Source organism: Ziziphus jujuba, chromosome 12 (assembly GCF_031755915.1).
Source record: "Ziziphus jujuba cultivar Dongzao chromosome 12, ASM3175591v1".
In the NCBI taxonomy this organism is placed as follows: Eukaryota; Viridiplantae; Streptophyta; class Magnoliopsida; order Rosales; family Rhamnaceae; genus Ziziphus; species Ziziphus jujuba.
In genome coordinates this window covers 25,389,152-25,413,584 of record NC_083390.1, presented here as the reverse complement: position 1 = coordinate 25,413,584, position 24,433 = coordinate 25,389,152, and the positions used below count along the sequence as shown (strand labels likewise).

Below are 24,433 nucleotides of genomic sequence, written 5' to 3'. Positions count from 1 at the left end.
ATTTATTTTAGTTTTAATCTGAAATTATTATTGTTAAGAATAATGTTCGCTGTCACAAACTTAATTAATCTCGGAAGCAATTTCGATCCACTTTATTAAGACACGTTTTCCAGGTTACAACTGAAAATGAACTTGCTCTAGAATGATACCTTGTTCTAGAACTGAATATGGCGGGTTTATATTAAAAATTTTAATATCTAGAGCTGTTAAAATAAAATATTATTCGTCTCTAGGACTTTTATTATTGAATTTTTTCCAACTTTGAAATTAACCTTCCCTTGGAAGTGGTCTGGATTGACAATTGGTTTTTGTATATATATATAGTCCGCTTCCCATAAGGAAAAAGTACCTACATTATCAGATTAAAGTTCTATCTCATTATCTAGATTCTTTTGCTTCAGTTTTTGCACTAATGGCTTCCCGAGTTCTAGTTTATTGTGCTTTTGCACTACTTGCTGCCGTTGCTTCGGTGAATTGCAACATTGAAGGTATGGAAATTGACTTAGTCTAAGAAATATGTATGTAGTGGTTAACACAGTTTCTTAATTTACTCAGCAGAAAATCCAGAAAGTTCATTGATTTTTGTTGTATATACTTTCTCTTTTTTATTATTATTATTATTTTTTATTCCATTGATTACGAAACGCAGTGGATGCTCTCATTGCTTGGAAAAACAAGTTGGCCGATCCGAACAACGTCCTGAAGAGTTGGGACCCAAATTCAGCGGATCCAAGCAATTGGACACATGTTACTGTGAACGACCAGAAAAACGTTACAAGGGTGTAGGTGTTTTTATTTTAAAATGGTTTGATGAGTTTTTTCAGTAGCCTAGGTGGTTTTTATTTTTTATTTTATTTTATTTTATTTTTATTTTTTTGGTTTGTGTGTGTGTGTGTGTGTGTGTGTTTTGTGTCTAAATTTTGCACTTTTTGCTTCTCAAAAGCTTCCTAATTCTTATTTTGATTTTTAATTTTTTTTTGGTATATGAAGGGACCTTGGCCGCGCTAGACTGGCCGGACCTCTTGTCCCAGAGCTTGGAAACCTGACTTTCCTTGAATATTTGTAAGGCCACCCAATCTCATATATATATATGAAATAGCAACTAAAAAGGAAGTACGTTTGATTTTTTATGGAAATTAATTGTTTTTTTTTTTTTTTGGGTGGCATGGACGCACGCAGTGTGGTATTTGGCAATAACATTAATGGAACCATACCAAGTGAGATTGGTCATTTGAAGAATCTCATCCGCTTGGAGCTGCAACAAAATATACTTACAGGCCCCATCCCAGATTCTTTTGGGAACTTGACTGCCTTGAAGTTCTTGTGAGCATATATGAAATTAATCTTTGACCCTTAAACCGAAAAAATAAATTACATAAAATAAAGTAAAAAATTAATGTGTTTTTCATTTTGTGGTTGAATTGTCTAATTACAGGGACTTGTCCAACAACAATCTCACTGGATCCATTCCAGTATCTCTTGGCCAGTTGGCATCTTTACAGACCTTGTAAGTTTACATTAATTTCATGTTCTTTTATACGCAACTACTTGTAGAATATGTATAACATGGGATTTTGGTGATATGTGTATATATATATATATATATATATATATCTGAGATGATCATCTTCTTCTGCAGGAATTTGAACAATAACAATCTTACTGGCACCCTACCAATTGAGGTTCTTGGGCTTGTCCGCTTGGCTGTAATCAGGATCATGTAAGAAACTCATATGTATATGTATAATTAATCTTTCCTCCATTTTTTATATTGAGCTTTTCAACATTGGCCTAGTATTTTTCTTGAAAGTTCAATCTGAAATTCTCTAATCGTTGGCGTTTTATGACTTACCAGAAACGTTTCTAACAACAAGTTGGATGGGAGTGTACACAACTCTACTTCAGGTAAACAATGAACGGGAGATTTTTCAATATCTGACCTCAGAAAATTTGACTAATAAATAAAGGGATAACATAAAATATCCTTATCTAGAAACCTCCATTGGTATATTTTTGGCTTATTCTCTCTTCCTTCTTTTTCTGCTTTTGTTACAGGATTTGTTGTTACTTCAATCGTACAAGATCCAAAAGCCTAGAAGCAGTAGAGATGGAGATCATGTGGCATTTGCATTTAGCAGCTTGATACTATTTAGGCGATTTAATTAATAAAACTGGGATTTCTAGGTCCCACTATGCATGTCAATAAACCTACGGACCCGTGTTCGTGATTTTCTGTTCTTTGTATGTATGTAAACAAATAAATATTATGTTCAGATTTGTTATACAGATAATAATAATTTTATTTATTTTTAATATATTGGATCTTGGACTTTTACCCTTTTCCATCTAATGGGCTTTAGTAGGCCAGCCCAAACACTAGGAAAACAAAAAACAAAAAAACGAAAAATTAAAGCTCTTTGTTTGAAATGTGAATCTGGGAGGCCAGGCAAAATCTCAGATAAGTAACTTTATAAAGACAGATTGAATTTGAGTAGGGAGGGGCAAAAGCAGAGCGAAGCTAGTTGCCTTTATTGTTTCATGTTGGTCTTCTCAGTCTGATTATTCAAAACAAAAAGTTGTCCTTTACGACTTTATACTTCTTTTTTACCTTTGTTCTCCGCTGCATAATATTGAGCTACGATACAAAGGACAATAAACCATTAATTTGGACTCTTCTAATCTTGAGGACTAGTGTTTGGGAACAAGGACACAGTTCAAGTATTCGATAACATGAACCAGAAGCCAATTATAAGAGACTACTATCAAATTCTGAATATGTAGGAGTTCAATTTGGAGGAATGATTGCTGGATATGGCTTATGGTTCAAATGATGGAGGATTTATGATTAAAAATTTCAGTGAACTTATGATTTAAAACTTTTGGAGATATCTACCAGAATAATTGCCCTATGGGACATGATGACATGGCATTCAACTAGGTCCTGCCTGATATTCAATGCATCTAATCTGATATTATCCAATTATTTTATCAACTGTTCACTTTTGTGCAAACCACTGTGTTTGAATTATAGATTTAGATCAATTGGATTATTTATTTGTGTCTTTTTCCTGAGAACCCACTTGGGAAACAATAGTCAATAGTATATGCAACAAGGACTTCATTGTTTGATTGGGATGCCCAGATCAAATGCATGATGAATGTGAAAATTAAAAAAAGATCTTTCATGCTTTTGGATACTAACAAAATGACCAATTGATGTTAATCCAAAGATAGAACATCAGTGGAACGTGTTCAGTGATTTGTTTACTGGCATATTCAAAAACAATTGGTTTTTTATGTGTAGGCACTATTTGGATGAGATGAATTGGTTTTCTTCCCTGTACTGACATGGTATCTTCTCTCTCATACTTCTTCTTTCTGGTTCTAGCTTCAATTGGTATTTCATTCCGAGTATTTTATAATTCGATGTGATAATAGATATGATAAACATACACACGGTACAAGTCGAGGAAGGCCAGAGCTGACACCATGAAGCTAGTTTAAGAGTCGCTTTGTTAAGGCCAAGGAAGCCCCTGATGGCTGTTTTGTTTTCTTAAAATTTTCCCTGCACGATGAAAATGCATAAATTCTGCAGTTTATTTAACTAGCATTTCGAGTGTAGTGTATAATTTTGTTCTTGTCCATCCCATTCGATGCATCGAATGGAAAACTCAAAGAAACGCTGAATGGCTTACTAGATTTTCAAAGGGTTGGTGGCGCCTGTAATCCTTTTGGGCTTTTGATGGGCTGCATTTGTTTGGATCGTTCCAAATATTTGACCTACATCTCAAGACCTTGCCCTGGCAGGGTTTCTTCTGACTTATCATTTTTTTTTCTTTCTTTTTATTTTTTTTTTGGTTAAATATATTAACTTATCTTTCTATTTTGTAAGTTGCGCGCAATACCAATTGTTTTCAGAATATATTAGTTTTTTTTTTTTCCCTGTTGAATTATCTTTTCATTTTATATAATAAAATGACTTCCAGAAAATTGAAATGTAAAACAGCTCCAAGAGAGAGAGAGAGCGGTCAAATAAATGTATTTATATAACTCATATCGAATTGAAAAGGAATTTTTTTCTCAAGGTAAGATATATCTGCAAGTCTAGAAGATATACCAGACTAATATGACCTTTTTATTATTATTTTAAGGTGAAAAATAAGACTAATATGACTTATTTATTTTAGTTTTAGTACAAAAATGTTATTCTTAAGAATAATGTCTACGATAACACCAACTTAATTAATTATGGAAGCAATTTCGATGAAATTTCTTAACACATTTTCCGGATTACAACTGAAAATGAACCTTGATGCATTGTTCTAGAACTGAAAATGGTGGGTCTATATTAGAAATTGTAATATGATCTAGAACTATATTAAAAATAGACCATTATTCATCTCTAGAATTGGCTGTTCATTTAAGACAAAAAATGATTTGACTTTTTCGAACATTTCTTCGAGATTAACCTCCCCAGGAGTGGACTGGGTTCCAATTTGTTTTTGTATATATAATCCGCTTTCCATAAAGAAAAAAGCACAACATTTTCAGATTACAGTTCCAATTCATTGTTTCGATTTTGCATATATACATATTCTTTTTTTGCTTCAGTTTTTGCATACATAATGGCTTCCCGAGTTCTAGTTTATTTTGCTTTTGCACTTGTTATTGCTGTTGCTTCGGTGAATTGTAACACAGAAGGTATGGAGATAAATTTTAGTCTAGGAAATATATTTGTAGTGGTTAATTAGACAATTTCTTAATTTACTTGGTAGAGAATCCAGAAAATTCATTGAGTTTTGTTGGACATTTTTTTTTTATTTTTTATGATTGATTACGAAACATAGTGGATGCTCTAATTGCCTGGAAAAACAAGTTGTCCGATCCAAACAACGTCTTAGGGAGCTGGGACCCAAATTCAGCGAATCCGTGCACTTGGTCCCATGTCACTTGCAGTGACCAGAACAACGTTACAAGGGTGTAAGTGTTTTTAAAATGATTAATTAATTTCTCAAATAGCCATCGCATTTTTTTTTTGCATTTTTTGGCTTCTCCAAAAGCTTCCTAATATTTTTTTATTTTTTGGGTATATGAAGGGACCTTGGTGTTGCCAGACTATCTGGGCCTCTTATCCCAGAGCTTGGAAACCTGACATTCGTTCAATATTTGTAAGAGTACTAGCAATCAATATTATATGTATTTTACAAACACTTGCTTATGTATACAAAAAGAAACTAAAACAATAAGTATGTTTAATTTGTTTTGGAAATTAATTAATTATTTGTGGCATAAATAATGCATTCAGGGTGTTATTTGGCAATAGTATTAATGGAACCATTCCAAAGGAGATTGGTCATTTAAAGAATCTCATCCGCTTGGAGTTACAATTTAATATACTTACAGGCTCCATCCCAGACTCTTTTGGGAATTTGACTGCCTTGAAGTTCTTGTAAGTATATACGAATATCAATCAATATTTCACCCACAAACCCAAAAAATAAATAAATAAAATTAAAATGAAATTCCCTGATTTTATGAAAATAAAGTAATAAATATGTTTTACATTTATGGTTGAATTGTCTCATTGTAGGGAGTTGTCTAACAACAATCTCACTGGACCCATTCCGGCATCTCTTGGCAACTTGACATCTTTGCAGACCATGTAAGTTTTCATTAATTTCATGTCCTTTTTTATATATTATGCAACTACTGGTATAACATCTATCTATATATATATATATATATTATACACATAAATAGCTTGGGATATAACACAGATGATCATCTTCTTCTGCAGAAATTTGAACAATAACAGTTTCACTGGCACCATACCAATTGAGGTTCTTGGACTTGTTCGCTTGGCTGTAATCAGGGTCATGTAAGAAACTCATATTTATCGTAATCTTTCCTCCATTTTTATTTCATTGAGCTTAATTTTCAATATTGGCTTAATATTTTCTTTAAAAACTCGTTATGAAGTTCTCTAATCATTGGCGTTTTATGGCTTAATAATCAGAAATTTCTCTAACAACAAGTTGGATGGGAGTGTACACAACTCGACCTCAGGTAAACAATGAAACTAAACGCTTAATATATCAAATAATAAATGTAAATAAAACAAATGGGAGTCTTCAATATTTGATCAGTGAGAAATTTTGACTAAATAAAGGGATAAACATAGAATATCCTTTTCTAGAAACCTCCATTGGTATATTTTTGGCTTATTCATTCTTTTTCTTTTTCTGTTTTATGTTACAGGATTTGTGACTTCAGTTATACAAGACCCAAAAGCTTAGAAGCGGAGATGGAGACGTATAATGGAGTTTGCATTTTTAGCCACTGTTTAGGCGTTTTAATAAATAAAGCTGGGATTTCTAAGTCCCACTATACATGTCAATAAACCTACACACACATGTTTGTGATTTATGTCCTTTCTATTGATTATTATCATTTTACTTTTTTGGTAATAACTGTTCTTTCTATGTATGTAAACAAATAAACATTCTGTTCTGATCTGTTATGCAGAATAATAATTTCATTTATTTTTAATATATTCGTTCTTGGACTTTTTCCTCTTTAAATTTATCAGGCTCAAAGTAGGCGAGCCCAAAACACTATCAGAGAAAGTGGTAAAAAAAAAAAAAAATTAAAAAATTAAAAAATTAAAACTATTATTTTGAAATGTGAATCGGAGTGGCCAGGCACAGCCCCCCAGACAACTAGCAAAGTGACTTTGGGGGAAGCTTTATAAAGACAGATTGAATTTGAAATAGGAGAGGCAAAAGCAGAGAGAAGCTGTTCACCTTTATTGTCTCATGTTGGTCTTATCAGTCTGGTAATTCAAAACTAAAAGCTTTCTTTTTGACCTTGTACTTCCTTTTTCACATGTTTAATTACTTTCATTGCCACCTCCATCCCACATTACCACTCAGAAATTTTTTCTCAACCCTTTCTTCTCTTCTCATAATATTGAACTACAAAGCAGAGGATAATAAACCATTAATTTGGACCCTCTTGTGATCTTGAAGACTAGTAGTCGGTAACAAGGACAAAGTTTAAGTATTCAATAATATGAAACCAAAAGTTAATTGTCAGAGGACTACTATCAAATTCTAAATAGGAGTTAAAATTGGAGGAAGTGAAAGTTATTAGGAGGTCAATTGGTGAGAAAGTGATCAAATTTGACCGTATAGAAAGCTTTTAAGTTTGAAGAAGGGTGATGTAGTAGAAGAAGATGGATTAGCTTTTACAGTTTGTTCCACCTTTTCCCAATTCTATGATGAAAGGCAGAAAGAGGGAGAAGATGTAGAGAGTTGAGTGGTCAGGTTTGGTCAAGTCACTTCTTTTAAGAAGAGGGTAATCATCAACCATATCTATCTTTATATAAAATATAATGTATTTATATGTATCAAAGATGCAAAGAGATAGCTTTTGGATTGTCCCCCATTAATAAGAATTGATGGTGATAAAATGGAGCACAACCCAATAAACCATGCACATGCACACATCAAAACAAAATAAAATAGTAGTCATGAAGATTAATATTGGAGGAGTCAAACTCAAAACCCATGAGAATTCAGAATTAATGGATCATTTTTATGGACCCCCTTACAACTACAATTACATTAACCATTAAAAGACGAGTCTCTCACATGCCCACATTCAATCTTTTCTCATTCCTTTCCTGCCTCACTGGACCTCACCTTATTTTCCCTCCCTTTATTTGGATAGTATGTCCAAACTATCTACCAGTTCCTGATTTTCCTTATATAAATATAATTCACTTTAGTTAGGGGGAGATTCAGATTTAAAATATGTGATATAATTTGCATATTATCTTTATATTGTATATGGTGGGGTTTATAGAATCTAGGCAGATAATTGATCGATTTAATAATATCTTAGTCACTTGATCTTTAATTTCTAAAAGATACTAGTTTTTTTTCTTAACTTTGTTCTCGACCATTGAACTTGGCTGATTAAGTCCTTTTTTTTTTTTTTTTTTTTTTTTGGGCCATGCTTGAAATATGTTCTCAAGCTTTGTTTCTTCTTGAATTTTACAAAGATTCCTAATTTCACATCTAAGAAAGAAGTCTAATATCTCTTTTATGAACAGTTTCTTCTAGATTTGAAATAGATATGAAGCAAAGCAAAGCTTATTGGTTGACTTGGTGTGAATTCCTTTATAAGACCTTAGCCTCCCAATACCGAATCCGAGTATCAACGAAGTTTTTAAACAAATAGTTCGAGTTGACAGGATAAAGGGAAGAATTTTTGTATAAATGTAAAACCAAAAAACTTTACTACAAACAAAACCATTTATGTGGCTAGATGTCTTCCCGACCACCACAGATTTCCAAGTTGCATTATTCCGTCCTGTTTATGCTCTTTAAAATTGTTGGCATATGACTTTTAACATTGGAAGAGAGGAAAAACCAATAAATAAAAAAGAAAGTAATATTATATATATTTATAATAGTAATATATAATATATTAAACAAGTGTACCAGATATACCTTTCAGCAAAAAAAAAAAGTGTACCATATATACCAAGACAAAAAGAAAGAGAATATTGAATGAAAGTTTACAGAGATAATAGATTGGTGTGAATTTGCATACGTTCAGGGTCAGAGTTTGATGGTCCATCTGGTAATTTGGCTCCGACAGAGTTCAAAAGATATGTCTGGATTCTCCAACCCATCTCTCTTTTCAATACTGGTTTGCACGCAAACCCCTGCTCTGTTTTTCTCTTTTTGGCTTCAATTCTCTAATTCTCTAATTTTGTATATCATAGTAGGGCTGGGCAAAACCCGACCCAAACCGACCAACCCGCCCGAACCGAACTATTTGGGTCGGTTTGGGTTGGTTTTTAACTGTTAAACGGGTCGGTTCGGTTACATATGTATTGAACCCGTGGTTTTCGGTTCGGGTTACGGGTGGGTAGAAAATTTACCCAACCCAAACCGAACCGACCCATAATAATCCAAAGGTGAAGGTTTAGTCATGAAATATGCATGAGGTCCAAACTGGCCCAAACCAAAAATACAAAAAATTGGGCTGAAAGTGAAGCTAATCATAAGGTCCAAACCGGCCTAAACCAAAAATAAAAAAATTTGGGCCGAAGCCCATCAGAAAGCCCAACCCAGCCCAACCCGTGAACCCAACCCAAACCGAAAAATATTCATTCGGTTCGGTTCGGTTTGGGTTGAATGTAACGGTCGGTTCGGTTCGGTTTTGTATCCAATCCAAACCGAACCGATCGGTTCGGTTTAAAAAAGATCACAAAACCGAACCGAACCGAACCGAGCCCACCCCTATATCATAGTATTATGGTATCACCAAAGACATAAGCACTAGGAAAAATAATAAAATAAATATAATTTTTTTGGGGTAAATATAAAAAATAAAAAATAATAATAATAATTAAACACAAAACAAAAGGCCAATAAATATAAAATATGTTCCTCTTCTATATTCTAAGCTCTAGGTAATAGGGGTGCGTTAACCTTTTTTTTTTGTTTCTATTTTTTTTATTTATTGGCTTGCCTCTTTATTCTCAAAATCTATTGACTCTGACCAACTTTAGGAGAAGAGGACACAGCTGTGAAATGTGTGAATAAGTAGGGGTAATATAGGGATTTTAGTGGGAATGGACATGATGATATGCATGACCTCCTAACATAATTTAAAACATTGGTAATTACTAATTACTAATTAGTGCTTTTAGCTTACAATACGACTAGTCCTTTTGTGAGCTCTATAAATCCACCCTACAAAGTTTTGATTCCTTGCTTCATTTCTTTGAAGAAAGAGGCCAATCATTCTCACTCTCTCTCTCTCTCTCTCTCTCTCTCTCAAAACATAAACCTATCAGCATCTATAACCCCCAACAACTTCTCATTTCCAACTTCCAAGCTTTGCTAGTTAATCAATGGCGATCTGGACTCTGTTTCCTCTGCTTTCAGCTTCTCTTCTTCTCCGTCTAATATGGTCTTTACCGCCAACCAATGCAAACTCTGAAGGTAAACAAAAATGTCTACTCTGGGGTACTACTCTTTTTTTTTTTTTTTTTTTTCCTTTTTCAGATTGCTTTTTTTGTCCTTTTAATTCATAACATTTGTTTGGTTTTAATATGTAATTTTACACCTATATATGACAAAGTTTTAACGTATGGTGTTGTTGGTGGATGAACAGGTGATGCTCTGTATGCACTGAGAAGGGCTGTGAAGGACCCAAATAATGTTTTGCAGAGTTGGGATCCGACTTTGGTGGATCCTTGTACTTGGTTCCATGTTACTTGTGACAGTGATAGTCGGGTTACCCGATTGTAATTCATCTACTCCCTCCTTTTTTGATCCTTTTTTTTTTTTTGTTTTTTTCATTAGAGAGTGAAATTTTGTTCTTGTTAGTTCTTGATTTCTCCATTTTGCCTTACATACAAAGCAGCATAGCTTAAATGTGACTTGGGAATATCCATTATTCATTAATGCTTGGCTAAAAACATTTGCCCAAAAAAAAATACTCAGCTAAAAACACGAGGTAAAGAAGAAAAAAACTGAGGTCTCAGTTTGAGCCTTACTTTTCCATGCATGTGAGATTCTTCCCGAGGGGACAAAAGCTTTTGTATTACTCTTTTTATGTTTTTCTTTTTTGGCATTTCCTTTTGTTCTTGTTTGTGGTGGATAATGGGTTTGGCGTTTCTGCAAGATAAGGAGAAAATTAATAAATAAATAAAAATGATGTATGAAATTATTATCTAGGTTTGCATTCAAATAGGAAACGAAATGAACTTAATTTGGTGTTTAAATTACAATATGTTTTTTCAGCAGTATTATTTAAAATTAGTCTTCATATCATAAAAATATTAAAGCAAGTAAAATTATATCCAATCCAGGGACCTTGGAAATGCAAACCTGACGGGCAGTCTAGTACCCGAGTTGGGAAAGCTTCAGCGCCTTCAGTATTTGTGAGTATCAGAATCTTACCCTCTTCTTTATCAATTACATAATACACTTGTATATTATTATTTTTAATATATTCTTTGCCAGAGATGCTGTCATGTGAAGGTTGCATTGGGAAATTTTATGTTCCGAAATGACAAAACAGAAAAAAAAATAATAGTAAATAATTAAAAAAATCACAAAAATCAAAACTTAGAAATCAGTGAGTTTGGTCTAATGATACAATACAGACAAAAAAAATACATAAATGAAAATAAGGCATATTATTATTACTATTATTATTATTAATTACCGTTACAATTCTGTTTGCTGTAAAATGTAGAAAACATTTATGAGAAGTCACACCCACCCCACCTAGACACGCAGTCCGGTACCGTTGGATAAAGGGTTTGAGATGTATAGCCCTTAAAGGTGGCATGACTGATGATGGTTCATATGCATTTAATAACAACAAGGATTGGTTGTTGGTGCAGGGAATTGTACATGAACAACTTGGCTGGTCCTATTCCTAATGAACTTGGAGGATTAAAGAGCCTCCTAAGCTTGGATCTTTACCATAACAACCTCACTGGCTCTATCCCTCCTTCCCTATCCAAGCTCTCGAATCTGAAATTCCTGTAAGCATTAATTATGATAATTAATTTTTTCACAGAGCTATAATTATGGAGTTTGTGTTTACTGTGTTTGGGGGAGCTCACGTAAAGGTCCATGCAGGAGACTGAACAGCAATAGGCTGACTGGAAGGATTCCCAGACAACTTACTAAACTCGGAAACCTCAAGATCTTGTAATGTTTCCCTCCGTGAAATTCCTACAACACCCTTTTTTTTTTTTTTGTCTATATATATGTATATATATTTTCTCTCTCTAATTCCGATTAAAAAAATTTGCAGTGACGTGTCAGATAATGATTTGTGTGGTACAATTCCAACCATGGGCTCGTTCTCTAAACTCTCAGAGGAAAGGTACCACAGATTCATTGATGATCATTCACAATTCACGTGCACGTCTTTGGGCTTATGATTATTATCTCCATTTATTCATTTCAAGCTTTGGTTTTTTAATGGGGTTCCTCTTATGGTATTTTGTTTGGATGCAGTTTCAAAAATAACCCAAGATTGGAAGGACCAGAACTTATGGGGTTTGTAAGGTACGATATTGGAGGAAGTTGTGCATGATCATGTCTTTGTGCATGCCGACACCAACGGAGCAACAAAGTGTTGCTAGCTTATATTAGAAAATGCACTCTTAGTGGGAAGGCTTATTCTGTGCTTTACTCTCTCTCTCTCTCTCTCTCTCTATATATATATATATATATAAAAGAAAATTTTACTTGGAAAATCAAAAGGAGCCTTCTTATCAAGCGGTAGAGCCAAATTTCATCTCCATGTTAGGGGTTAACTTTCTGTGGGTGTGGGGTTTACGTGTAGATTCCAGAACAGTTGGTTTATGTGATGGTTATTAATTGTACCATACAACATATATATATATATATATATATATAGATATAGATATAGATATAGATATATTAACAGAAAGGCAATGGAAAAATTTTGAATCAATCAACACTCAGTAATTACCTCAAGCACTAGAAAAAGGGGCAGGAAAATATAAATATTGCTGAGAATTCAGATGATACCAACCGGTACCTTGCTATACGACTTACAAATTATTGGCTCTTATGTTAAGTTTCTGTTTGTTTTACTTAAGATACGGAGTTTGAAATTCACCCTAAAACAAGAGAGGGGGAAAAAAAAAAAAAGAAGGGAAAAACGTTGAAGATACTTAGTTTGAAAGCTAGAGTATGAAGTTGTCCTTTTAAGGGCTGAAAAGTGAAAACAAGTAATCGGAAAAGAAAGTTGTCGAGTAATAACTGCCTGTTAAGAAGTCGATAGGAAAATATAAAATTTAGAGAATTAATTGGAAGTGAATACACATAATTTTAAGTCTCACGTGTTTAGAAGATTAAGAAATATTTTATAATTAAACTGTATGCAACATTTTTCTCCAAGGAATCAAACAGCCATCTTTGGATCACAAAGGGGTAGTAAATAACAATGAAAATAAACTATTAATTGCTCGGATACATTAAAAAATAATAATAAATAAATAAATAAATAAAAGGTAAAAAAATATTAATTGCTCAGAAAAAAAAAAATACAAAATTTCTCAATGACGGAACGGAGGGAAATTATTTAAATAACTTATGCCATAAGCCTATCATACAGGATCTTCAATGAATAACAATGGCAAAAAGAATAGAGAAATACTACAGAAGAAAAGGTTATTTACAGATGGGCGCCTATTCGAGCTGATGAGAAACAATCTTTCCCCCGCTATCTGTTGTTGCAAGTTGGCAACAAAATCACGGCTACAAGTAAACTACAATCAATTTGCACCTGTGTCCATTTCATATAATTACCACTTTAGAAAATGAAACACCACAACCAGAAATTGAAAAATGAAGCTAAACATGGAAAACATAATAAAACTCTATGTGCATATATACAATTCATATGAAGAAGGATAACAGGATTATCTGATGAAGCTATCACATAAAAACTTGTTACACGACATATATCACCATACTTCAAGACCAGATTGTATTGCAACCACTGCAAAACAACTACAGTTACTATATACGGGGAAACTGGAACATGCCATGTTGGACAAATAAACTAGTGATCATTCATTTTAGCATCCCTCCATGAAGATATACAATTTTGTTAATTAATTTCTCCTCTAATAAAGCTGCTTAAATGTTCCCTAAGAATAAGGCATATCATCTACTCTTCCCCAACACTCTTACTTAGATAAGCATCCTTCAACCCCAACCCCCAAAGCACTATCTTCCTACCTTCTTTTCTCATAAACGAACTTCAGTGGTACATTACCTATTTCCAGCTTCATATTGACCCCAACATGGGGGATCCACAAACCTAATTTCTTTTTTTAGTCTCTTTGTTCCTTCTCGTACATTTAAAAAGAAAACGAGCAACCAATAGCAGTTCAATAATCTCACTAGATTCTTACCCTGAATGTCAAAGCAGAATTGCAGTTGCTAAATGTTTTAAAGTTCCAAACAGTAAATACCACCTAACATCAATGTTTAAACGATAATTTTCAGAAATAAGATCAATAGAAGTGGGTCCAAATTACCTTTGATTTTATAACTACCAAAATGACAGTCTCTGAACAGGTTGATGATGCCTAACTGTTAGATAGAGCAATTGGTGTCAAAGGAGGTGAAGCAACATCTTCACCCATCTGAGAACCGTGAAAAGGTGACATTGGTTTGGACACTTGTACTTCAACAACCCTAGGATCACTTGAGGGTACTGAGAAGCTACGGGAGATGCCTAGAGAAGGAGGTGTTGGCAGAGGAGATGCAGAATTTGACACCGCCTTTTTTTTAGCATGTGCTTGACCTCTAGATACCAAGGGGGCTGAATATCCTGTCACCCCTGGTGATCTTGAGGACTTGTAGGCAGAACCGGAAGGAGGCCGAGGAAGCTCATGAAGCTCACTTATCTTGGGTGAGGACAGAATAGTAGGGGAAGCACTTGGAGACACTTTAGGTGGTGATGATGAAGGTTGAGGAATTGGATTTCGTAATATAGGTCCAGAGAACAATTGAGGGTGTGTCACTGGGACTGGTTTTGTTGACCAAGGTTTACTCGTCAATGGACCAGAAAAGGCTTGTCTTTTAATTTTTTTAGAATCAGAAGCAGTAAATTTATCATGCTGTGGAAATACATGCCCATCTAACAATGGAGGGGGTAACTGAGTGGATGCTATATTGTTGCTCTCTTTCAGTACAGACTCTGCTTTTGTCACAGCAGGTCCAGAAACCTTCCCCTTTCCAGTAAAAGTCTCGTACTTCCTTGGATCCAATGGTGATGAATGCCATAAATTCTGTGTACGCTCGCTTAGACTTGTCTGTGCTGTGTGAGTCACAGGGTTAACGGATCCCGTAGAAACAGAACCTTTTGTATTAATTGGCGTGGGTAATACATATGAGTGGAACTTCTTTGAGAATGATGGTCGGAGTTGTCTCAATTTTTCAGCAGGATCCACTTTATTCTCAGCAAAAAGTGGGGCCGATTGGCTGACCATCCTAGCCTTACGGGAAAAAGAATTCCTGCGATGTCTATCAAGATTTTCCTGCAAAGATGCCAAAATGGATTAAAACGTGTAAGCTAAAATTAGAAGCTTGCTGGTTCTCAAAGGTAAAATAATCACTGTCCAGGTCTCAGAGCCAAAAAGGGGAGAGACATTGTTCTATGTTTTAACATGTTTTTGGTATAATAAATCAGAATCAATCAAGTCCAATGGCCTAACTGGTTTTGGCATACAGATTCAGTATCACCTAAAGCAAACTATTGGAAGAAAATGTTTCATTTACATGGATATTAAACCACAGGTGCGTGAACACTCAATCTAACCATCTCAAAATTACCAAAGATTGAATAATAGAGGTACGGGCCCATCCGATCCCACTATGCATCACATATATATATGATAGTCAAGTGTATTTCAGGGAGTAATAACAGAGTAATTCTTGTACCTCGATGGATTCCTCCTTCACAACCGTGGGAAACGTAATGTCCACCTGATCCAACTGCATTATATAGGTCATAATTGAGAAATAGTTCTTGATTAAGAAGCAATCTAAAATTATTTTTCCATTTAAACAAGTAAACGATTGGCTAACAAGTAATATTATGGTAATCATGTTTCATAAAAGCAAACAAGATGCTCCAAGATAACAACATTTATTTTGCTTTAAATAGCAGTTACTTACCAGCAAAAACAAAAGATTACTTGCTCCAGGACTCTTGCTTTAATTATATTCATGTTTTAAAAAGAATATTTGACATACAAAACTATGGCATTGTGAAGTAACAATACAAAATTCTTAAGACTAATAAAAGATATTAAATGAGCATCTCTCTTTGCATATGGATGAATGTATATGTAATTTAATTGTATATCAACCCATAAAGTTAATCCCCAAAACCTTTCTTTATGAGTTACCAAATTCTATTTGACACAGTAGTAAATTCAGGTATAAAACTATTATGAATTTCCAATCTAGAAGCAAAGCAAATTAAATGGTTACCTCCATTGAGTTTCTTGACTTAGAAACAGAAACATCTTTCTCCTGGTCACTTTGCCCATAGTCAAAGCTTAATTCCCCATCACCATTCGTATCATAGCTATCGTCGTCATCGTCGTCATCATCATCATCCCGATCATCATCTTCAAGTCCACCAAAATGGTAATCAATATGCTGCTGGTCACTTACCAATTTTACATGTGGCTCTACAGCCTCAAGGGACTTATGGGCCTTTTTGAAGAAGCATAACTGTTTTGAACAGAGAAAGTGCAGGTTAATCACTATCCACCTCAAAGACAGAAGAAAATAAAGCAGAGGAAGGAGAAGCAGAAGCAGAAGAAAACGAAAAAGAAAGAATACCTGAGCTGCATGGTGACGAGCTGCCTGCGTAAGTAGACTTCTAGATTGTCCTTGCTTCAGAGACTTCAAACGGAAAACAAATAATGTTGCCTCCTCATCATACTCATCACGAGCCATTTGCAGTTGCTGCATTGAAAAACTCTCTCCCTTTGCACTTCTTGACCTTCCCTTCTCTCTCTGTCTAGTTTTCATATATTCATATACATCTCTGTAGATCATCATCGACCATAATAAGAAGTTATTCACAAAAAAGATGAGTGTTTGTGTGTACGTGTGAAATAAGAAACAGTTATATTGAACCTCTTTTCATCACATTGCCGTTTCATCTCCTGCATGAACATGAAAGAGAAAAACATAAAATAGTTGAATGGCTATATAAAAACAATAATGCAAAATTACCATGTTAGAAAATGCAATTGCAAATTCTAAGCACTTGTTGCAGGTATCAATGTTCTGACAATATAAAAAATTGATGGCATTCCAACAAGAAATAGCTTTATATATAAAAGATAGTATTGTAAGTCCAACTGCACTTAAAACATAAACTTCAAACACGCTGAGATACTTTGAATTAGTCATTTTTAGACTTCAGTATTTAAGAATTATGCAAAGGAAAAATGGAATTACATAAAGTGGGAATTGACCATTTACAATCGTATGGCAATTGCTAGGAGATTGAGAATCTATTTATGGAGAAGGGAAAAGTATAGAACTAGAAAATTCTGATGGATAAAAGAGATCACGTAAACACACCTCAACAGTCCGGAGCTCATTAAGAAGAGACTCTGATGGGACTGTGATTGTCTGGAATATATGAGAGCGCTGAGATATGCAAAGACATAACAATAACCCATTACAAAGCTACAAAAGCAAACTGAAGAAAATAATGTTCACTAATACAAAGTAACTAGGTCTCACATAGTTATCAATAAGCTTCTGGAGTTCATACTGAACCTTCCCTAGCATTAAGAGAACTTTACCTGCATAAAAATACATATAAGTAAAAAGTTTGTGTAGCTAATTCAAATTAAACTGGCAGGAGTCACACATTTTTGCAAGAGAGACTCTGTATGAGAGAGAGAGAGAGAGAGATAGAGAGAGAGAGTACAAGAGAGAAGCATAGCTTATTCTCACAACACATTCTTGGTTTGAAGATATTAACTTATTAATCCAAAGGATCAAACCCTATGTGAATCGATATGTCTGAGAAACACCCAAAATGCATTTCAGATGAGGAATATGTATGTGTATATATGTGTGTGTGTGTGTGGTTCCGCAAATAGAATTAAGAGGCAACATGAACCAGCAATCATCAAGACCAACGTGTGATTTAGATAATGTTGCACAAACATTTTATCACTCATATTTCAAAGACACAAACTTAAACATTCTTTCCTTCATTCTTTCAAGTGAGAAATAGGTGACAAAATCCTCATTAAAGATTCAAGAATAGTTCACTTTTAAATCAAAATTCAGATACTCTATCCACTATCTCTTCTCCATGTACCAATACGGTTTTCATCTTAAGGAAAAATAAACATGCAATTAAAGAGCCATGTTGTATCCCTACCCTAGTTTTGACGCAAAAATAAATGAGTAATGAGACAAAGAAGGAGATGTGAAGTGAGACAAAGGATTTAAATTACCAATAAAAACATTATTTACTATTACTGCTCATGATGAGGGAATGTTGGGGGGGGGGGGGGGGGGGGGGGGGAGGTGGTGGTGGGTGTGGGAAGATGCAATAGAGTTTCTGATCACTTTACCACTTTCTTCATCCTCATTCAATGCAGTTTTCTCAAGAAGACAAGCACCCATTTCCCGCAATGACTCTGAGAATTCTGAGTAATAGAAAAGGTGTAAGAATATAATTAAAACAATACGCAGCACAAAAGATCCTACATGACAAATATCTAATTACTTCATACTTGAATTGTCACACTAAAAAAAACAAATTTAAAAATAATAATAACATTTAATTAACCATGTCATCTAATAACTATAGGATAAGTTCGTTTGGCCATGTAATTTCGAAACTGTTTTATTTATTTATTGGGTAAATCTTTGAAACTGTCTTATGGTTTTAAAGAAATGTCGCTTCCTAAAACCAGAAAACAGTTTTTCAAGTTACATGTCCAAACTAGAATAATGCTAGTTTTACTAAAGCTTTTTTCAGGACAATTATAAAAATCTATCCCTAATAATAGAAGCACACCGTACAATCAAATCAATTATAAAAACAAAAAAATGGAGACAAAAAGAAAAAGGAAAGTGAAATACCATAGGCGCTATTTGCCGTAGCAGCAGCTGCAGAAAGTAAGCTATCATAACAGTCTCTCATATCATGCATGTCCTGCGAGAAAGCACCACAGCAGTCTCTCAGAAAACTGATTGGCAAATCGCTTTTAAACATTTCCCAAACAACCATAACAGGAAAACACATACAATATACAATACGCAAACAATCACCAACTTGGGCAAAACTGAATGAATTTCAGTTTGTCAATCTAAAAACAATTATGTAATGTAATTATTCTGAAATTAGGTCATGACCCATCCACGTACAAGTTTCCAACTTCCAAAATGTTCGAGTTCTCAATTTACAACCCAAATATAATAAATTTTGAATAGAAAGAAAGAAAGTAAAAATAACCATTTCCCACTACCATCAAAACCTAGAAAATCCATTTCCAAGGCTTTTTTCCCTCCATGGAACTACAATGAATCTAAACCAGTTTCCGCCGAGAAAAATCCTCAGCTTATTATTAAAATAAAATAAAAAAAAAATCCCTAAAAGAAAGTGAATGCTTTAAAATTCTAAACTTTCTTCGCCTAACGTTTTTCTTGTACGCCTTTCAGCTTCGCGCCAGATAGAAGGTAAGAGAGAAGAAGTAGAAGAAGAAGAAGAAGAAGCTTACCCGAGAAGCCTGAGCAAGCTCATCCAATTTAGCGAGAGGCCTAAGATCTCTCTGGTCCTTGGCTTCGTGCTTGTGGAGTGCAAAACCTCGCAATTTTCTCAGTGACGTTTTCATTGCTCTAGCTTTCTTTCAACGATCCAAAATTTTTAATTTCAAATTAAAACCAAAAAAGAAAAAAAAATATATGTCAAAATTGAATGGAGAAAAACAAAAAATCCAAAACACAAAAGCGTTCGCGTCCTATCAATTCGTGTTTATAATATTTTCTCTCTAACTCTCTCTCTCTCTCTCTCTCTCTGTGACAAAATTCAATTCAACATCTCAATGATGAGAAATGCCGTGAGAAAAAGAAGAAGAAGAACCTGAGCCTCTTTATCGAAACGTAACCTGAACCTCTTTATCGAATCGTTACTATTTCCTCTTCAACTCCATTCTTTGGTTACGTCAACACCCGCCACCAAAAAATAATAATAATAATAATAATAATAATAATAAACTTTGTTGAGTAATAATTATTGATTTTAGTATAAATCAAGAGGTATAATTAATTAAATATTCTTTTTTGTTTAATTATTGAATAAAAAACGATGCGTTAATGTGGCGCGAAAAATGAGTACAGTTGACCATCTTTTGGGTTGACCCTCCTACAGCGAAAGGCCCTGACGCTTCTGTTTAAGCTCCTGTGAAAGCTGACCACCAATAGTGTTCTGCCACGTCTTCTTGTAGAGCTCTGCCACGTTTCTTTTATGATTATTTTATGGAACTGTCTGTGCGTGTCTCCCCCTTTTTTTTTTTTTTTTTGACTTTCTAATTATTTTTAATTTGGTGGTGTACTCTTTATCTAAAGTCTAGTAAACAACATAAACCGACTTGGGACAATTAATGTAAATAAAAAAAAATTGATAATTAGGAACATAATTCCTCCAAAAAAAAAAAAAAAAGGAAAATAGTTGTGCATATGAATGTTAGGTTCAAAGTTTTCTCACGGTCAAGGTACTACCGGTCAAGGGAACAAAAGGGCAACAATGAATTAAATATCTAAATATAATTAATTAGCCCGAATATTAAATTTAAGCTAGATGTAATAAAGAATTATTATTTTGACAGGGGTTTTAAATTGTTTTTGGTTCGGTAATTTGAATCCACTGTAGACTAAAAAGTGAGAGGATTGAAAGAGTTGGACTACATGTATGTAAATTTTAATATTCAGATCAAATCTAAATTTCGTCAATTAAATAGGGCGGGATCCAGTTGATAATTTCGGCCATTTCTGAGAGATTGAAAGTTTGAAACATATCACTAGGACACGTTTTTCCCCAAAAACAAAAAAAGGTCTTACGACAGAAGCTGCCTAGCAATATTATATCTCATGATTTGATTATGAATTTGTAATTAATTAATTAGGTAATTAGTTACATACATGGAAATAAAATGAAGAAATTTTGACCAACAAAATCATCAATACTCATCAATGTAGAATGATATTAAACATAAAATATTCTCACATAAAAGAAAATTAGTATTCTGTACAGCAAATATATTCCCAAATTACGGCGTCAAAGTTAATAATGCATGAGGCACAAGTCAGAGACCTAAATGTCATAAACATTAGAAATACAGAAAGTAGATTGAAACGTCCCTTGTAAGAAATAAAATTAAAAAAAACAAAAAAAAAAAAAAAGGACCACAAGAAAATAGTTGGAAACAAGCATATGAAGACTTTCTATGGTCAAGACTCAAGAAAGCGTGTTCCTTTATCTACAAGTTTCTTCTTTTTCGAGTATTATTATTATTCATATTATTGTTATTGTAATTCCTTAAATGATCTATTTATATATATATATATATATATATATATATAGTCTTTGTCAAATGATCACTTCTAGAGGCTGCTCTCTTAACCTCAAATAGCTGTATGTTGTTATGAAACATCGATAAAATTCTTAGGCAAATTCCATCAAGCAAAGATCCGCTCCCACTATATATTATATACTATATATGTTTCATTTTCAATGTTTTTTGTTTTATGACTATGGATGTCATCAAAGTCATAGCAAATCCAACGTGTTTATCGCACCCACTATGTTCCAAAGTCCAACCATTGGCTCAAAATATGTACCCAAAACGAAGGATGCACCAGGTGGAACATGCTGAAATTTATATATGGTTCAATTAATGTTGCAAAAAAATACCAAAGCCATATATATAAGAGCCTAGTAACCCAAAGCTCTAAATTTTCATAGTTGGATTGGACCACCAACCTGACATATGTTTTCATAATAAAAATGTTTTTCAGCGCAGTTTTGATTCATTAAAGTTCAAAATAAGCATGGCCATCTTTATGAGGATTGACGGGTTCAATGTTCTGAACCAACATACAACTCAAATTATGTTGAATAGCATATTCTTTTTCCTAACCAATACCTTTTTTTTTCTTTTTTCTTTTTTTAATAGTTGGGTGGAAATTGGAAGGTAAATTTTATTGACTGACAAAAATGTTTTTACCACTTGACTGTACCAAAGAGAGGGACCTAAGTGAAAGCTATAAATAAATAAGTATAGAGATTAATTGGGGGAAAATATATAGTGAGAATTATAAAAAGTTAAAAAACCACTCGAGCAGCTATCAGAAGAGTAGGTATGCAAACTACCTCAAATGAAAAAATAAAAAAATAAAAAATGGCCATCTATTATCTAATAGCCTCATTCGTTTGACATATAGCAAATCGTAACATATAGGAAATGATTTATGATTTGAAATTACGATCCAAAGAAGAAATATATGCTTATATAAAGGCCTTTAATTATTTCATCTTTATATTCTGACATTGCACCACCATCACCATGGCCATAATCAAAGTAAACAACCGCCTCCTAAGTTTTGCTCTTCTGGCGCTTTACATTATTCTGCTCTCTAAGACCATGGGTTTTACTGCAGGCAAGTTTATATATTAATTTTCTGTTTTGAATTGGATATATATATATATATATACACATATTTAGCCAAAACATAGAGATATTTTTCTAATCATAGCATTACGAGGTTCATATTTAATTACAACCCAAAAAAAAAAAAAAAAAAAAAAAAAAAACAACATTAAGAGGGTCATGCTGACGGAGTGGAGACGCGATTTAACTATGATGGTAGATTATGAAAATGGTACTAACATATATAGGAATAGGAGGATATAATAAATTTTCTATTATTTCATTTGAAATTTATTTTAAGCTTATCATAATTCGTAATTTTGTTATGCAAAGGCTTTTATACAGAAAAGCTAGTTTCCATCGAGGCTGAAAGTGGCCGACCATGAAGTCCTCCACCGCCTCCACGAGCGGTTCCACCATCTCCTAGGCCTTGAATCCATGGTTTGATAGAAACATGCATGCATCAGCAGTACAGAATAACATCAAAGTTGTACGGATTTATAAAATAATCTGCTATATCAGCAGAGGGATTTACATGAATTTACCAATTAAGTGCCTCACTCCTTTCTCTGCATTCCTTTTTTTTTTTTTTTTTTTTTGGTTGTGTGTGTTGGGGGGGGGGGGGGGGGGGGGGGGGGTGGGGGTGGTGTGTGGGGGTGGTGGGGGAATGCAATTATGCAAGCTGTCATATTAATGTTTAAGACCACAGACGTCCATTATTTCTTCACATCAGTGGGTTTGGATTATGTTACAATCTGCATGCTGTCTTGTCCCATATGATGTTTGCCTTATAGACTACCCATGGCAGCCACACCATACGGAACTCTTGAAGAAAACTCATAATTGCCTTGCGTGGAGTTCATTATTCAATATTCATATACTATATCCATATATCTACATAGAAGTTTATATATATGATACTCAAATTGAGAACAAGGAACGCTAATATACATATTTCAACTGACTAGTGCTTAACCAGTGTGTCATCAGCATATTTCGATCATGAACTCAAAATAACTTAACTGGCTAGCTAGGACTGTTTCAATATCAAATTCCAAATCCTTCTTTTGTAACTTTCTTTTATTGCGCCCGCTATGCTCCGTATATTGTCTCAAAATTAAGTATTGAATTTCAGCACATCAAGAGGAACCAGCTGAACATTTTGTTTCAATGTGGAAAAAATATACCAACCAGCTGCAATATGAGATCCTTATAATCCAAAGCTATAAAATATATTTGGACCGACACGCTCACAATTATTTTCATGACGAAAATGATTTTCACAATTTGTGATTTATTAAAGTTCAATATAGCCTATATAGGCATGACCCTCCTTATTAAAACCGTCAAGTTCAACGTTCTAAACCAATACAACACAGATTATGAATGTATGTTATTATTGGTGGAAAATTGTGAACATTAAAAAAACTTAAACAATAACCAGTCAGCTATCAGAAGAGTAGGTATAAGTGCAAACAAAAAATAATATATACACGTAGAAATATGCAAACGTACGATGGAACAAGAACATATATATTATACGTCAAGTATAAAAATATACGTATATGGTTAATCTATTATTTATCAGACCCAATTTTATTTGATGAAGTAAACCCTAATTTATAAAAAATGATTTATAGATTTGAAATTTCGAAATAAAGAAGAAGAATAATGTAGAGCGCCAGTAATAATATCAAACTTGCACGGATTTATGAAAATAATCTGTAGTATCAGCAGAGGAATTGCATGAATTTACCATGTAAGTTCCCTTTTTTTTTTTTCTTTTTTTTGGGGAAAATGCAAGAGATATTAATGTTAAAGATAACTCCATTCTTCAGTTCAGTGAGTTTGGATTTTGTTAGAATGCCCAAGCTGTCTTGTCACTTCTGCAATACGACATCATTTACGTATCTGTTACATGAAAAGGTTTTCTCTTGAAGATAAAATATAAACAAAAATTTTACCTTGAAGAGAGATACAAACAACTTCCAAGTTGCATGACAAGTCAAAAATCATATGATTGATAATTCATAATGGTAAGCATTGAACCGAAAAATAATGGTAAGCGCGGAAATTTCTACTTATTATAAGCTACTCCAGTGGAAATTCAGGCACCACTACCAGTCAAACAGTAGGGTTCCTTCCAAG

The 24,433-nt window shown here is 33.8% G+C and overlaps 4 protein-coding genes across 5 annotated transcripts; 3 read left to right on the top strand and 1 right to left on the bottom strand.

The window, feature by feature from the left end:
- Positions 1 to 328: 328 nt before the first annotated feature.
- LOC107435234 (disease resistance protein BAK6-like) lies at positions 329 to 2,315 on the top strand. The gene is made up of 8 exons (XM_016046795.4): positions 329 to 488; positions 650 to 782; positions 991 to 1,062; positions 1,180 to 1,323; positions 1,436 to 1,507; positions 1,640 to 1,720; positions 1,856 to 1,905; positions 2,056 to 2,315. The coding sequence occupies exons 1-8, from the start codon at positions 413 to 415 to the stop codon at positions 2,094 to 2,096; spliced, it is 669 nt and encodes a 222-aa protein (XP_015902281.2). The 5' UTR covers positions 329 to 412; the 3' UTR covers positions 2,097 to 2,315.
- Positions 2,316 to 4,527: 2,212 nt separating this feature from the next.
- Positions 4,528 to 6,533, top strand: LOC107435237 (disease resistance protein BAK6-like). The gene is made up of 8 exons (XM_016046798.4): positions 4,528 to 4,701; positions 4,848 to 4,980; positions 5,097 to 5,168; positions 5,306 to 5,449; positions 5,591 to 5,662; positions 5,798 to 5,878; positions 6,017 to 6,066; positions 6,259 to 6,533. Exons 1-8 carry the CDS (start codon positions 4,626 to 4,628, stop codon positions 6,294 to 6,296), a joined length of 666 nt encoding a protein of 221 aa, XP_015902284.2. The 5' UTR covers positions 4,528 to 4,625; the 3' UTR covers positions 6,297 to 6,533.
- Positions 6,534 to 9,784: 3,251 nt separating this feature from the next.
- LOC107435232 (leucine-rich repeat protein 1) lies at positions 9,785 to 13,125 on the top strand. Its single transcript, XM_016046793.4, has 7 exons — positions 9,785 to 10,022; positions 10,195 to 10,327; positions 10,895 to 10,966; positions 11,435 to 11,578; positions 11,676 to 11,747; positions 11,854 to 11,925; positions 12,060 to 13,125. The coding sequence occupies exons 1-7, from the start codon at positions 9,932 to 9,934 to the stop codon at positions 12,136 to 12,138; spliced, it is 663 nt and encodes a 220-aa protein (XP_015902279.3). The 5' UTR covers positions 9,785 to 9,931; the 3' UTR covers positions 12,139 to 13,125.
- Positions 13,126 to 13,133: 8 nt separating this feature from the next.
- Positions 13,134 to 19,861, bottom strand: LOC107435243 (uncharacterized protein At2g33490). 2 transcript variants are annotated; one of them, XM_016046806.4, is made up of 12 exons: positions 19,720 to 19,861; positions 19,358 to 19,483; positions 18,720 to 18,792; positions 18,206 to 18,280; positions 17,358 to 17,419; positions 17,193 to 17,261; positions 16,740 to 16,768; positions 16,440 to 16,647; positions 16,083 to 16,328; positions 15,528 to 15,581; positions 14,120 to 15,124; positions 13,134 to 13,359 (listed from the first exon to the last, which is right to left on the bottom strand). In XM_016046806.4, the coding sequence occupies exons 2-11, from the start codon at positions 19,469 to 19,471 to the stop codon at positions 14,171 to 14,173; spliced, it is 1,884 nt and encodes a 627-aa protein (XP_015902292.3). In that variant the 5' UTR covers positions 19,472 to 19,483; positions 19,720 to 19,861; the 3' UTR covers positions 13,134 to 13,359; positions 14,120 to 14,170. The 2 variants fall into 2 exon arrangements, with proteins under 2 accessions (XP_015902292.3, XP_048318559.2); XM_048462602.2 differs by lacking the exon at positions 19,720 to 19,861 and having other exon boundaries at positions 19,358 to 19,713.
- Between the last annotated feature and the right edge of the window lie 4,572 nt (positions 19,862 to 24,433).